Source organism: Sesamum indicum, linkage group LG3 (assembly GCF_026168435.1).
Source record: "Sesamum indicum cultivar Baizhima isolate 11 linkage group LG3, ASM2616843v1, whole genome shotgun sequence".
Classification (NCBI taxonomy): Eukaryota; Viridiplantae; Streptophyta; class Magnoliopsida; order Lamiales; family Pedaliaceae; genus Sesamum; species Sesamum indicum.
In genome coordinates this window covers 18,526,017-18,538,992 of record NC_142659.1, presented here as the reverse complement: position 1 = coordinate 18,538,992, position 12,976 = coordinate 18,526,017, and the positions used below count along the sequence as shown (strand labels likewise).

The following is a 12,976-nucleotide window of genomic DNA, read 5'->3' as shown; positions in this document are numbered from 1 at the left end:
GGGCAAAATGCCTAAGATTTATAACTCTCTTGTATGGACATACTTATTATTGAAAATTAATCGACGCATTAAAGGTTGGGAAGGAATGAGATTATAGTATGCTGGGAGGGTACAGATAATTAAATCTGTCATTATGGCGTTAAGTATATATTGGGTTTCTGCATTCATCCTACTTAAAGGTGTTATAAGGGAGATTGAGAAACGTCTGAGAGCTTTTCTGTGGAAGGGCACAGAGACCAGTGAATATGCTAAAGTAGCATGGAGGGATGTCTGTAGGCCAGCGTCGGAGGGGGGTCAGGGCGTACGGGACATTGTTACTTTAAACTTGATGAGTAAGAAGCTGTGTGATGTTATTCGATGTGATAGAACATCAATCTGGGTAGAATGGTTATATAACGGAGGCCTACGTGATAAATCTGTATAGACGGTCACTGATAATGGGGGTTCGTGGGGCTGGACTATCAGATTGGTGATGGGAATTCATTTTATCGGTGGCATGATCCATGCCATCACCTTGGTCCCCTTATTGATAGATTCCCACAGGATCCACATATGCTTGGGCTTCGGACGCGGGACAAGCTCAGCAATGTTATTATAGAGGGGCAATGGCATTGGTCTCTCATTATAGACATTGAGTGCTTGGAGATTTTGCATACATTGCCAATAATTTATGGCGGGACAGATCGTATTATTTGGCGATTTGAGACAGGATGACCTATAGTTGCATCTCTTTATAAGCTATTGGACCCACCGAGACTCAAGGTAGGTTGGTCTTCACTACTTTCAGGTTCCTTGAAGATCCCCAAGCATTATTTCATCCTATGGCTTGTGATTTTGAAAAAACTGTCCACAGTTGATAAACCATGGCTATCATGCCTAGGCATTTGTGTATTATGTGATGAGGACGCAATGGAGACACATACTCATCTATTCTTTCGATGTCGTTATGCCAAAAGATGCCTGACAGCAATTCGACGGATTGTTCAGTTTGAATGGCCTAATAGAGAGTGGCCACGGGACGTTGAGTAGGCTGCAAGGAAATGGAGAGGAAAACATATCATTAACTTGGCTTATCGTTCACTCCTTGCTGCTTGCATTTACCACATTTGGAGGGAACGAAATTTGAGACGCTTTGAGCATACGGAGCGATCATCGAGTATCATAGCCATCATTATTGTGGAAGAAATTAGACAGAGGATTATCAGTATTAATTTATCTTATTTTGTTAGTTCATGTGCGTTATATAGATTATGGCGTATCCCTTGGCCTATCGAGGGAGAAACCACCAGTTGAGCACTGTTGTATTGTACGATCTTATTTTATTAATGAAAACTTACATTTACCCAACTCTCTTGTAGTTAAAGGTCAAGATACTATTGGTCAATCAATTAATTGACTTGTGGTGTCAAACAATTATTAGGAAATAATCGAGTTACAACTGTAGCTATGAGTGCTAGAGATTGTCTGATAGTAAACATAAGTAATAAGAGAACACTAAAGTCTGAGTCATAGAATTTCTCAATTTTAATAGAAGGTACTTATTAGATCGAATATACTTATTTGATTTGATGGATCGATTTTGCCGCATCCAAACTAATACTAATCCAGGCCATTTCATGAATAAAAATGTGACCAACTAATCAACCAACAAAAATACTTGTTACAAATAACATCTTATTGTCGCATAGAAACATATAAATTCGACTAATCTGGCTACCCACCTTAGATGCCCCTAACATTTGGATTCAATGCTAGTCAATTCTAAACCTTTACTTTTTAAATCCTCCAAGAAACTAACCAAGTAAACACGTAGTGTGTTGTGTATACGATGTAGAGCAGTCCACCTTTTAATTGTGAAAGATGGAAATATATTTTATGGGAAGGAGATGTAAAATCCTAGGCAGCTTAGTCTACACACCAAATTGTTTGGTCCCATTAATTAATTTTACATTCTTTTTTCTTGAGCTTGATAATCCAATTAAACATGTCCTACTCTAATTCAATTAAATTCATCACACAATTAATTTAATCTCATTGCATAAATTTAGCTCAAGAACTATTAACTACTTTAGTTAATATTTCAATTAATCCAACATTTAAATTAAATAATTTTTAAATTGATTCATTCATCAAAATAATTAAATTCAAGAAGGCGAGCTTCTCCGAGCAAGTGTACCCATTGGGTTCACCCTAATAATAGTCATGCGCCCACAACTATTAGGACTTATCAAATTTAATTAATTATACTAATTATATTATCTTGTGATTAATTTTTTAATTCCAAATTTTTTTTAATCATGATTGATGTTTAACAACATGCCACGAAGTCCTATCTCTAGGTGAAGGTGACGAATATTTATATAGTAAATATCATGCAAGTAGGATTTTATCATTATTATCTCCGAATTAAGTTCATAGTATGGATGGTGAATCGAAATCTTAAAATTGAATGACATAGAAAATGTCTTAATTATATCAATCACTCTCTCTCTTTTTTTTTTTGGGGGGTGGTGGGGGGGGGGGGGGGGGTGGGGGGTTAATTTCAAGGATTTAACTTGGAAGTTGACATTAGCGCACACGTTGCACAAATGGGAATGCGTGCGTTTAGCCTCCCAAATCTCTTAATTAACACTCCACAATAATTTGCATGGAAAATTACTATTTTATCTGCCATCGATCTGTAGAGTGAGTACAATACTCGTGTGCTCACTTTGGAGTGTGGATCCGGGAGAGGGAGGATACGTCATTTCGTAGATTATTAGATTGGAAGTACTCACAGAGAGGGAAAGAGAGAGGGAGAGATGGGTTGCTCGTTCTCCGGATTGAATGCCCTATACGACGCTGTTAATGGGGGAGGTGATGTTTGGATCAACGAGAACCGTTTCAGGATCCTGAGGCAGCTGGGAGAGGGTGGCTTCGCCTTTGTTTATCTCGTTAAGGAGCTGCTCTCTGATCCTTCCAACCCCGCCGACGGCATTTCCCGCAAAATCAAGGACCCTTCTCACGTCTCAGGTACTTTTTCCTATTTCTATTATCTGATCCGTGATTTTCTGGGTTTTGCTTTGATCTGAGATGGGTGGTGTTGCTCTGATTTAATTTGAATTGCATTTGGATTTGTGATCGTATGTCTGAACTTCGTCAGATTCGTGTGTGAAGTTTTATTTAATGTAAGTTGGAAATTTGCAAATTTAAGTCGGGATCTGAAGACTGATAAGCCTTTCCGGATCTGTTTGTGCTGTGCTCTCTTCCAAGATATTATGGGTAAATGGTGAAACAGACTTGGGTCATTGAACTGGGAGGAGATCGTTAGCCTACATGAAATTGGATTGTAAATGATTACATTATCTGTCTGGAGTCTTCCGTCAAACGAAAGAATTCTAGTTTTTAAAAGGTCTGATACTTGCACGTCCTTTGAATTAGTAAAATCAATCTTCTGGGCCTCAGAACATACACTTTGGAAAATATTACTTAGCGAGGGAAGATGCACTTTTTTTATGGATATTTTACTCCCACTTCCTACTTGAAAACTTATACTTATTAAATGAATTATTGGTTTTTGATATGCGTGCTAAATGTAAATTTACAATTTATAGATCTTTTATGCTAATCATTGTTCTTTATTGAGGTAGAAATCTGTAATAGTAGGTGAATAAAGTGTTTCTTTTAACTAATTATTTTTGTTAAGGGTGTTGGGCTGGCAGAGACAATGTAGTTGTTCCTTATTTCAGTAAGGAGTTGCTTAAGCATTGGTATGAGTTGCCCATGTACGTATAATTTGCTAATAAAGATAAATATAGAAGTTTTGGAATGATCTCAGCTTGAAAATATGGTTCTAAGCTGAAATTTGTTTATACACACACCCACACCACATTGTGTATCTACATATAAAGAGTTTCTCATATATGTGTGTATGTGAGCACATAATTGTATGATATTGGTGGTGGTGGCGGCAGCAGAGTCCATGATGGTGGTGGTGGCGGCGAAGGTGTGAGGGAGGAGAGGGGATTGGGAAAGTGAGTTTTATAATATTAGCAAGGTTAAGTATGTCCAGAAAAAAAGTTCAGGCGTAAAAAGCTGAAAAAAGCACCCCCCTGGTGCTTCTGAAAAGTGGGTGATTTTGGCTTTTTGAAGCACAAGTCTAAAGCGAATTGGGGCGTGAAAACATTCCTTAGAAGCTCTTTGAAAGCTAAAAGTAGAGAAGAAACTTAACTAAGCTGTTGTAAACAAGCCCACATTCGTTTATGGGACTAATGCAATCAATTTTGGAGTAGGAAGTGCTCTATTGTGCAATAATTGCACCACCATTCCTGAAAGGCACATGATTGTGCAGATTGAAACTTTTTAATGGTGGGTTCTAGGAAGCAAAGGAGTTTAAAACTGCTTACGTTTATCAAACATATGCAGGGCCATACCATACTGATGAACGGAACCATGCAAGTGAGTCTATTTTCTCATTGTTGTTGGGTTTGTCACGAAGGTTAACAAAAAATGCTTAGTGGTTTGTTATAAACAAAAATGAATCAATTAAGCACATTGAATGTAAGGTCTTATGATGAAAACTTTTTAAGGTGGCTCTACCTTGGTGGGTAAGAATCAAATGGGAATTATTTCCAAATTAGAATTGTAGAAAGACACAATTATCATCTAGCTGATGAGTTTACTTTTTCATTTTGTGATGGGGGATTAGAAGTCATCAAGGACCTGAACTGTGAGCTTCTCAAATGTGTGACTTTGATATAATTCGTTATGAGGAGGCTGGCTATATAGAAAATGATTAAACTTGTTCAGTGTTCTATATAGCTTTGTATGATTTGCTAATTTGTCTATGATTGAAAAGGGGAGTATTAGGACTGCACTATATATTGTGATACTCCCCAGGTTATGTCCCAAAAGGAACATTTATATTGACTCAGTAAATTGAAATGAGACCAAGCCGAATCTGCTGTTGACAAGGAGAGATGAATATTAAGAATGAGGAATTTTAGGTAGTTGGTTGGCCTTGCTCCCACTGAGGAAGAACAAAAGGTGACTGACGCAGTCTTTTGTATGTATGGTGGAAGCAGCTCTTTACACTGGGAAAAATGATGAAGTCTAATATCAACAGTTATGGGAAGAAGATCAGGCATATGCAATGAGACAGTATGAGATAGCTAGTCCTATAAGGTGAAAATTGGAGATGGTAAAGCAGATAAATAGAAAGGCAGCCTGAAGTCTCTTGCTTGATATACTAGTTAAATTCAGAGTAATTTAATGGCTTAAAGGTTGCTGTTAAGTGAAGTCAGTAAAACTATAAAATCGAAGGTTTAGCCTAAGGACATGACTTTTGTGCTTTAAAAGGTTAAACTTCTGGACATATTACTTGGCATTTCCTAAATGCTAGTTTGTGAGAGAAAGAATGTTGTACAAAAGAACTAACTTTTTGATGCTAATATTTGTTTTACAGAAAGGATAGCCAACTTTGGCCAAGTAGATTGTCATTAGATAATTACTTGATTGGTACTCTGTTTGAGTGGTTTGATTGTGCAGGTGATGGAACATATGCAATGAAGAAAGTTCTCATTCAAAATAATGAGCAACTAGAGTTAGTGAGGGAGGAAATTCGTGTTTCATCTCAGTTTAGCCATCCTAATCTGCTTCCTCTTCTTGACCATGCAATCATTGCAGTCAAGGTAATTGCTATTTTGACATGTTAAAGGATGGAGCTGTACTATAATCCCTTGTTTCCGGAACTGGTTGCACTATCTTGTTCTGCATCCTGTCTGCAATGTTAGATTTGAAATTTAATGTTATGAACACCACAAAGCTTGATGTGCAGGTTTTAGTTGTTTTGGACATAGGTGGTGATGGGTTCCTCTCTCCAAGTAAATACAGTTTTTGTATTAGTCAGAAGGCAGCTTTTGGCCCTGTTAAGACTTTTTTATGACTTTTAACTATTGTGCTAATTATACTTGCCAATAATTTTTGCATATGCGTGGCTTATCAGCATGTAGTGAGATAAAAGTTAAAGGTACACTTTACTAAACATCTTTGCTTGCACTGCAACATTGTCTAAGATTCTTTGCTTTTCTTCTTGACTCGTCATGGTCTATTTTTTAACTCTTAATCAATGTTAATACATATGTAAGTTAATTTTCACAATAATTTGGGAATATAATTATAATAGTTAAATAACTTTGATTCTCAAGAAACATCATGTTTTTTTCAGAATACTGCTCAGAGACCAGATTGGATATGGAACTCTATGTGATGATTGTTTAACTATAATGAAAGCATGGAATAAAGTAGTGAGGGGATATCAATGCTTCTGCACCAGTACTTTAAAATTTCCATGACTTTCTCTCCCTCTACTGCCTTCTCTGGTCATTGGATTCGTTATCTCTCTAACAAATGCTTGTTTCTATTGATCAGGCTTCACAAGATCAATCCTGGAAGCATGAAGCATACTTATTGTTTCCTGTCCATTTGGATGGAACACTACTGGACAATGCCAAAGCTATGAAAGCTAAGAAGGAGTTTTTCTCCACCGCAGATGTGCTTCAGATATTTCGTCAGGTATGAAGAAGTATTTGTGCCTCCTTTATTCGTGAAACTTCCCTGTTTTTACACTAAAGATCTTATATACATAGTAATCTGTGATTAACTATGTAATAGGTCTTTTGTCTACTCATTTTTCTTCTCGGCAGATAATTTGAAGCATTTCCATAGATGATCTTTTAGTATTCTGTCTCTCAACACTAATAGCTTTCCTTTTCTCTGTGTGGAAACAACCTACATTAGTACCACCATGTACCAGTTATTGTTATGTAGACATGCTATGGGGCATTTTGATCACAAACTGCTTATGAAGTTAATTATAACTTCCTTGAAATACTTGGAAGTGGAATATTAAATGGTTTTATGGGCAGTGACATATCTGTTTATAGCTACATTTGATTTAAAGGATGTGGAAACAATTTACCAGAAAACTATTTATCTGCAGCTTTGTGCAGGACTTAAGCATATGCACAGTTTTGACCCTCCATATGCACATAATGATGTCAAACCTGGGAATGTCCTTGTGACGTACAGGAAAGGACAGGCGCCTTTAGCTACATTGATGGACTTTGGAAGTGCTCGTCCTGCAAGAAAGCAAATTCGAACTCGTTCAGAAGCATTACAGCTGCAGGTTCTTTTTCAAATTCTGAAGCTTTATCTGTGTCATTGTTAGCTGTATCAGTTGCAATATATTAATGCTGAAAGTCATTCATCAACCGTAAAGTACCCTTGTCATGGGATATTGCTTCAACTTTTGTCTGTGATATTGTTATATTATTCATATTCACTTTGATACATGCAGTGTTCTATGTCTGTTATTCAAACATAGAATGTGTGGAAAAAATAATTAGATGGAAAGATGAGAGGATTAGGAAGCAGATATCCTCTTAACTATGTACTACAGAAAAGTGGAAGATTGAAACTAAAAATGTACTGGGACCTAACATTTCAAACAGGAAGCTAGAGACAGAATTAGTTCTTGACAGAGATAGAAGGTGGAAGAGAGAAAATAGACAAACCATTTATTTAGTCATAGTATTAAGAGTTACCAGAGACAGTGCTCCCAAAGTCAAGGAATCTTAGAAGCCAGCAGTCAGGGAAAGTCAGATTCTTACAAAAATTAATCCTCCCTCTGGTTCAGCAGTTTGTGAAATTTTATAAAACTGTTTCCTGCAACAGACAGGCTTTTAGAGTTTGCCTGAACTAGGATGTGATTCAGTGGTCAGTCACCAATCTGGTCCGGTTCATCAAACACTGATCGACTATGCTATCCTTCAATTTCTGTTAGACATAGCCACATTTTGTTTATTGTTTATGAAAGCTATAACAGACCCTTTTTAAGTTATAGTTTGTGCCATCTTAATGTGCTAGGTTTACATTTCAGACCAGTTATTGTGCATTATTCTAAAATATTTATTGTTTAATCTCTAGATGTTGAATATGTAGGAATGGGCTTCTGAACACTGTTCTGCTCCTTTCCGAGCACCAGAACTATGGGATTGCCCAAGCCATGCTGACCTCGATGAGAGAACTGATATCTGGTCGTTAGGCTGCACTTTGTTTGCAATTATGTAAGAACTATTTTCCCTCTTGAGGGTCTTACTTTCTTATTCCTGGGGATTTTTTTATCTGATCTTAATTTCTGAGCTCATGGAATGAAATTATTGTTATTATTTGTAATTGTAGTATTATGATTATAATGGATTAAGTTAATGTCTGTACCTGGGGGATCAACTATAAAGGCTATTTGTAATTGTAAAGTTTGCTATAGGAGATGGAGGAAGATCTTCATATAATTTATTCAGAAAGGCATATACTAAGGTTTCTTCAACTGTGTCAACGTATATTTAGGAAGGATTCCCAGTTGGCAACATATGCTCTCTGTCTTTGTGTCTAGGTTAATTCTGTCTGTCCCAATATATTTATCCTGTAGTACATAAGCAACATATTAATTATTTAAATTCCCTTCAATTTCAATATGATGAAGTAGAATAAATTTCTTTGGTCATATGCTTCATATTAACATGGAAAGAAGCCAACAATGATGGAATAACTACACTGGATTATGCAAGCCTTTTTCTTATTGCTTTCTTTTAATGTGTTTTACATTGTTGATGTTAACAAACTAGATTTGACTAAATCATTATGTGATATTATTGCTAAAGGAAACACTTTCAGATAAATCCAATAACAGAGTAAGTTTGGAACTTTGGAAGCTCCCCCTACCCCACACCCCCTGCCCCTAGGTTATTTGGGGAGAAAGTGATTGAAATTATACTTTTCTTTTCATAGGAAATATTCTACCATGACATCACACTAAAGGTTTACATATTCTTATGATATAGAACGTTTGGTGCTTAATCTCAGATATACAAGGAAAAGAGAGGTATTACTGGTATATCATGCGGAAGTATACAGTTGGGTGCACTTAGTGACCTAAGAAATCCTATAACATAGGATACTTTATTCTACCATGATATCGCACTGTGACTGTATAGAATTATTTAATTTGGATTAAGGATTTTGAGTGTTGTGGAGTGGTGGAATAAGTTAAGTATGTTAACCAGTTGATTGAGGTAGCTTTCACTGTCATAAACAGCAGAAGTCTTTATCGAGATGGCATGGACATGAAGAGGTCCCAAAATCACATAAAAATATGTTCATTAGAATGATTTGAGCTTTCATTATATGGCCTTAATTTAATGTGCTGGAGAAAGAGATTTATTAAGACCATCTAGAAAAGGTAGCGGTTGAGGCTTACTTGAATTTGTTTGTGTTTTTAATATGTATTAAACCTCTATGTTTATTGACTTAATGCTCACCCTTTAGGAAGTTCTGATGCTGGGAGTTTTTTTTTACTTTATGTTTGAGGTGTTACTGACTGATTTCAGAAATTGAATTGGAGAGCCGAAACTAGATCTTGGCAGAAGAATTTATAATATTATGCATATTTTGAGCTTAAGGCGAGAGCGTGAAACAATTTTATATGTATATTTATTGTCAAGAAGAGAGTGAACCTTTGAAGAAAGAAATTATACTTGGATACATACAACTGTATATCTAATTAAGAATTCCTACAGGTGTTATTGAGACTCACACTCTATTTGTTTTTGAGAAATGCTAAACCCAGATAGAAACAAATATAGTCAGGTCTGATACTTTCCTAATAGCATAGGCAATTATTTAGATCCATCATAAGAAATATCAGGTCTTGGTACCCAGCTATACTCAATATCAGCTAAAGTTCTGTTGCCTGGTATGGTCAGTAAACGATATCTTCCGCTTTTCTCATTGTTTTTGGTGATTTATAATACCTGCTTAACTTATTGCCTTCTCTTTATGCCAATACATGGTAATAGGAAATCTATGTGTGCAACTGCAACAGGTTTTTAAATTTCTGTCTGAACATATGACGCCTTGTTTCTTAAACATGGTCATTTCTACCTTGAAGTGCCTCATTTCTATGAGCAGCAATAACCAGATGAGGTGGTGGTCACTGGTTTGATTCATTCCAGTTATCGACTGAGTCATTTTCCTCCTGAATGTATATAATTGGTTTTTGAATCATGCAAAGCATCAAAAGACATTATGTTTGTGTTTGTCCATTACAACTGCCCTTTACTTGGTGTTTGTAAATCTTGATTCATATTGGATTCTTTTCATAGGTATGGTGAATCTCCATTTGAATATGCACTTGGGGAATCTGGCGGGAGCTTACAGCTGGCTATTGTAAATGCCCAAATAAAGTGGCCGAGCGGACCTAATCCTCCTTATCCAGATGCACTTCACCAGTTTGTAACATGGATGCTGCAGCCGCAAGCTGCAGTTCGGCCTCGCATTGATGATATCATTATTCATGTTGATAAGTTGATCACAAAGTTTTCTAATTGAAGGAATCAAACTTAAGGTATATCATAATTCATGTCGATAAGTTGATCACAAAATTTACAACTTGAATGTTGATGGATTTTTGTATTTCAGTGTGTCAGGTGATAGAGTTACTGAGGTATTGCTTTGAAGTGACATGGGATAGGAGTTGTATGGAGTCGTTATAAATATCATATAATGTGCTGGTAAAAGATTTAGGACTCGTCCGTTTATGGTACAGCAATGTATTGGAGTTTCTTTTAACTTATGTTGGTTATTGTTATCAGCAATGTAAAAGTCTAAATCTCCAAATGATTATTGGTTATAGATCCAGAATTATAGATACAAAAATGAACCTAGTTGTTTTGTGTGTTTTCCATGTGCAAATACATGCACCAACCAATAATCAATGTGCACTAGATAGGACTGCAGGTGGGGTGGGCTTTTGGTTTGGGTAGTTTGAGTTTCTATCTGACCGGACCGGGTTTGGGTTTTTTATCGGATCTTTTAAACTTGTTTTGTATTGAAGACCTAGTTTTTTAAGTTTTTCTCAGGTTTGGGTAGGAGAAACCTATCCGAACTACTCGATCGGGTGTTCGATCTAAAAGCCAAATAATGTCTAGGCCTTAAAAATACGAATAAGAATGAAGATTGGTTTTTTTTAATATAAATCTAAGAGTAGCAGTAAGGAAGTCCTACTCCACAGAGTCATAAGTTTTCTTGAGATCCTAAAGAACACATCTGGCTGGAAGGTGGCCCGAATTATATCTACCAAAGAGTTATTGAGCTTGGAGAATATTGTCACTAATTCTCCTACCAGGGGCAAATTCATTCTGTGAGTTATCCAAAAGTTGATCAAGAATGCCCTTCATTGGGTTGACTGTCACCTTCTGGAGGATGTTACAACAGGCAATGGGTTTGTACTGTCTAACTCCTTGAGGAAGGTCAACCTTAGGCACCTGTGCCAAAAGAGTGGTGTTCACTTGTTACAATAGCTTCCCATTGATAAAGAACTCACGAATAGCCTCTGTAACTTTTCTTCCTACCACTGGTCAAGCTGTCTTAAAGAATCCTGTAGAGAAACCATCAAGGTCAGGGGTGTAGACAGAGCATCGGTCTGGGAGGCATGGCGGAAGCAAGAAAAATCAAAATCAAATGATCTAAATAACATACAACTTGATCAAATAGTGTGCTTTTGATTTATCCCGGGCGTCTGGTGTGCAATAAATAAAATTATAAAGGCCAAGAATTGAGAAGAAAATTGATAGGCACTATTAAAATAAACAAAGCTTTACCCACGTCGTTTCCCTCAAGATTTCAACTATGAAATCCTCCAAAGAAGTCCCCTACAATCATTGATGATTGCTTCTTTTTCGTGTTAGCAAGACAAAAAGCGGGAAAGTGAAAATCAAAATATGCATTATCAAATTACGATGTTGATTCCTTTTCGTTCCTTCTTTAATTCAAGAAATCAAGAAGAACAAAAAGGAGAGAGTAGAGAGAGAGAGAGAGAGTATGCATGTCAATTGTGAGAGGGAATGAGAGTGGACATGTGTTATGATCTAGTGTAAACATATTAGGAAAAACCCAGCTTATACAAACTCACTTTTCACAACCTCTTTGTGGTCGGGTTAAGGACTCTTCGAGAGCCCCACTCGGTCACCTCATCTTTCAAGCTTCTTCTTGACCTAATGGTCAAAATCTGTGCATGTGCTTGGATTTAAACGGACCAGGTTTTAATAGATTAAGGCCATGTCCAATGAACCTATATTAAATCAAATTTAATTATAAGTCCATCAATTTAAGGTCCATGTCTTTTAATCCAATTAAAAAACATAAGCTCACTCTCTCTTTTAATTTATAAACCTAATTTATAAATTAAACCAAGTTAATTCAATTAATTTAAAAGGCCAAACCCAAAATTAATTAGTTCAATTAATTAATCTTTGAGAAAATATAGCCCACGAAAATTTATATAAATGATCCAATCATTTTACTCTCCAAGAAATTAATTTAATCTAATTAAACTAATCTCTTCATTCCGAAATTAATTTGAAATTAATTCATCATGTTCCAATTTTTAGAGCGTGAATCTTTAGGTTCACTTTCAGCTAGATTTGGACATGTGTGACTAATATAATTAATTAGTTCTCATTAATCAATAACCAGAAATGGCTCATGACTGTAGGTGACCGTCTACTAACAGTCCATGATACTAGAGATTAGGTGAATACTGATGTGATTTAAAAACTTATAAATAATATTAAATAATCTTCAAAATTTGATGTTTTCATATGCAAAATATGTATAGTAATTTAATTTGATGTAATAATAATTTTTACATGTAAATATTGATGAATACTATTTTTTTTTTTAGTATTTATCATACTTTTTTTCAATAAAATATAAAGAATTAACCAAAAACAATATTGATAGGGGTAATTTTGTCTATTCCAAGAGGATAAATACTGAAAATGCATCAAAAAGTTATCCCATTCGAATGTCCAGCGCATATAGGCCACTCTTCATTTTTTTTACGGAGAGAATCTTTTTTGCAAGGATTATAATTATACGA

At 35.9% G+C, this 12,976-nt stretch overlaps 1 protein-coding gene across 1 annotated transcript; it reads left to right on the top strand.

The window, feature by feature from the left end:
* Positions 1-2,589: 2,589 nt before the first annotated feature.
* PK3 (serine/threonine protein kinase 3) lies at positions 2,590-10,752 on the top strand. The gene is made up of 7 exons (XM_011074626.3): positions 2,590-3,012; positions 5,527-5,669; positions 6,409-6,552; positions 6,980-7,165; positions 7,981-8,105; positions 10,200-10,441; positions 10,516-10,752. The coding sequence occupies exons 1-6, from the start codon at positions 2,802-2,804 to the stop codon at positions 10,423-10,425; spliced, it is 1,035 nt and encodes a 344-aa protein (XP_011072928.1). The 5' UTR covers positions 2,590-2,801; the 3' UTR covers positions 10,426-10,441; positions 10,516-10,752.
* Positions 10,753-12,976: the final 2,224 nt, after the last annotated feature.

Excerpts from the sequence above, each read along its gene's own strand:
- PK3 (XM_011074626.3), top strand. The coding sequence starts at position 2,802 with ATGGGTTGCTCGTTCTCCGGATTGAATGCCCTATACGACGCTGTTAAT. Across the intron at positions 3,013-5,526 it reads GGACCCTTCTCACGTCTCAG|GTGATGGAACATATGCAATG; the intron begins GTACTTTTTCCT and ends TTGATTGTGCAG. Across the intron at positions 5,670-6,408 it reads ATGCAATCATTGCAGTCAAG|GCTTCACAAGATCAATCCTG; the intron begins GTAATTGCTATT and ends TCTATTGATCAG.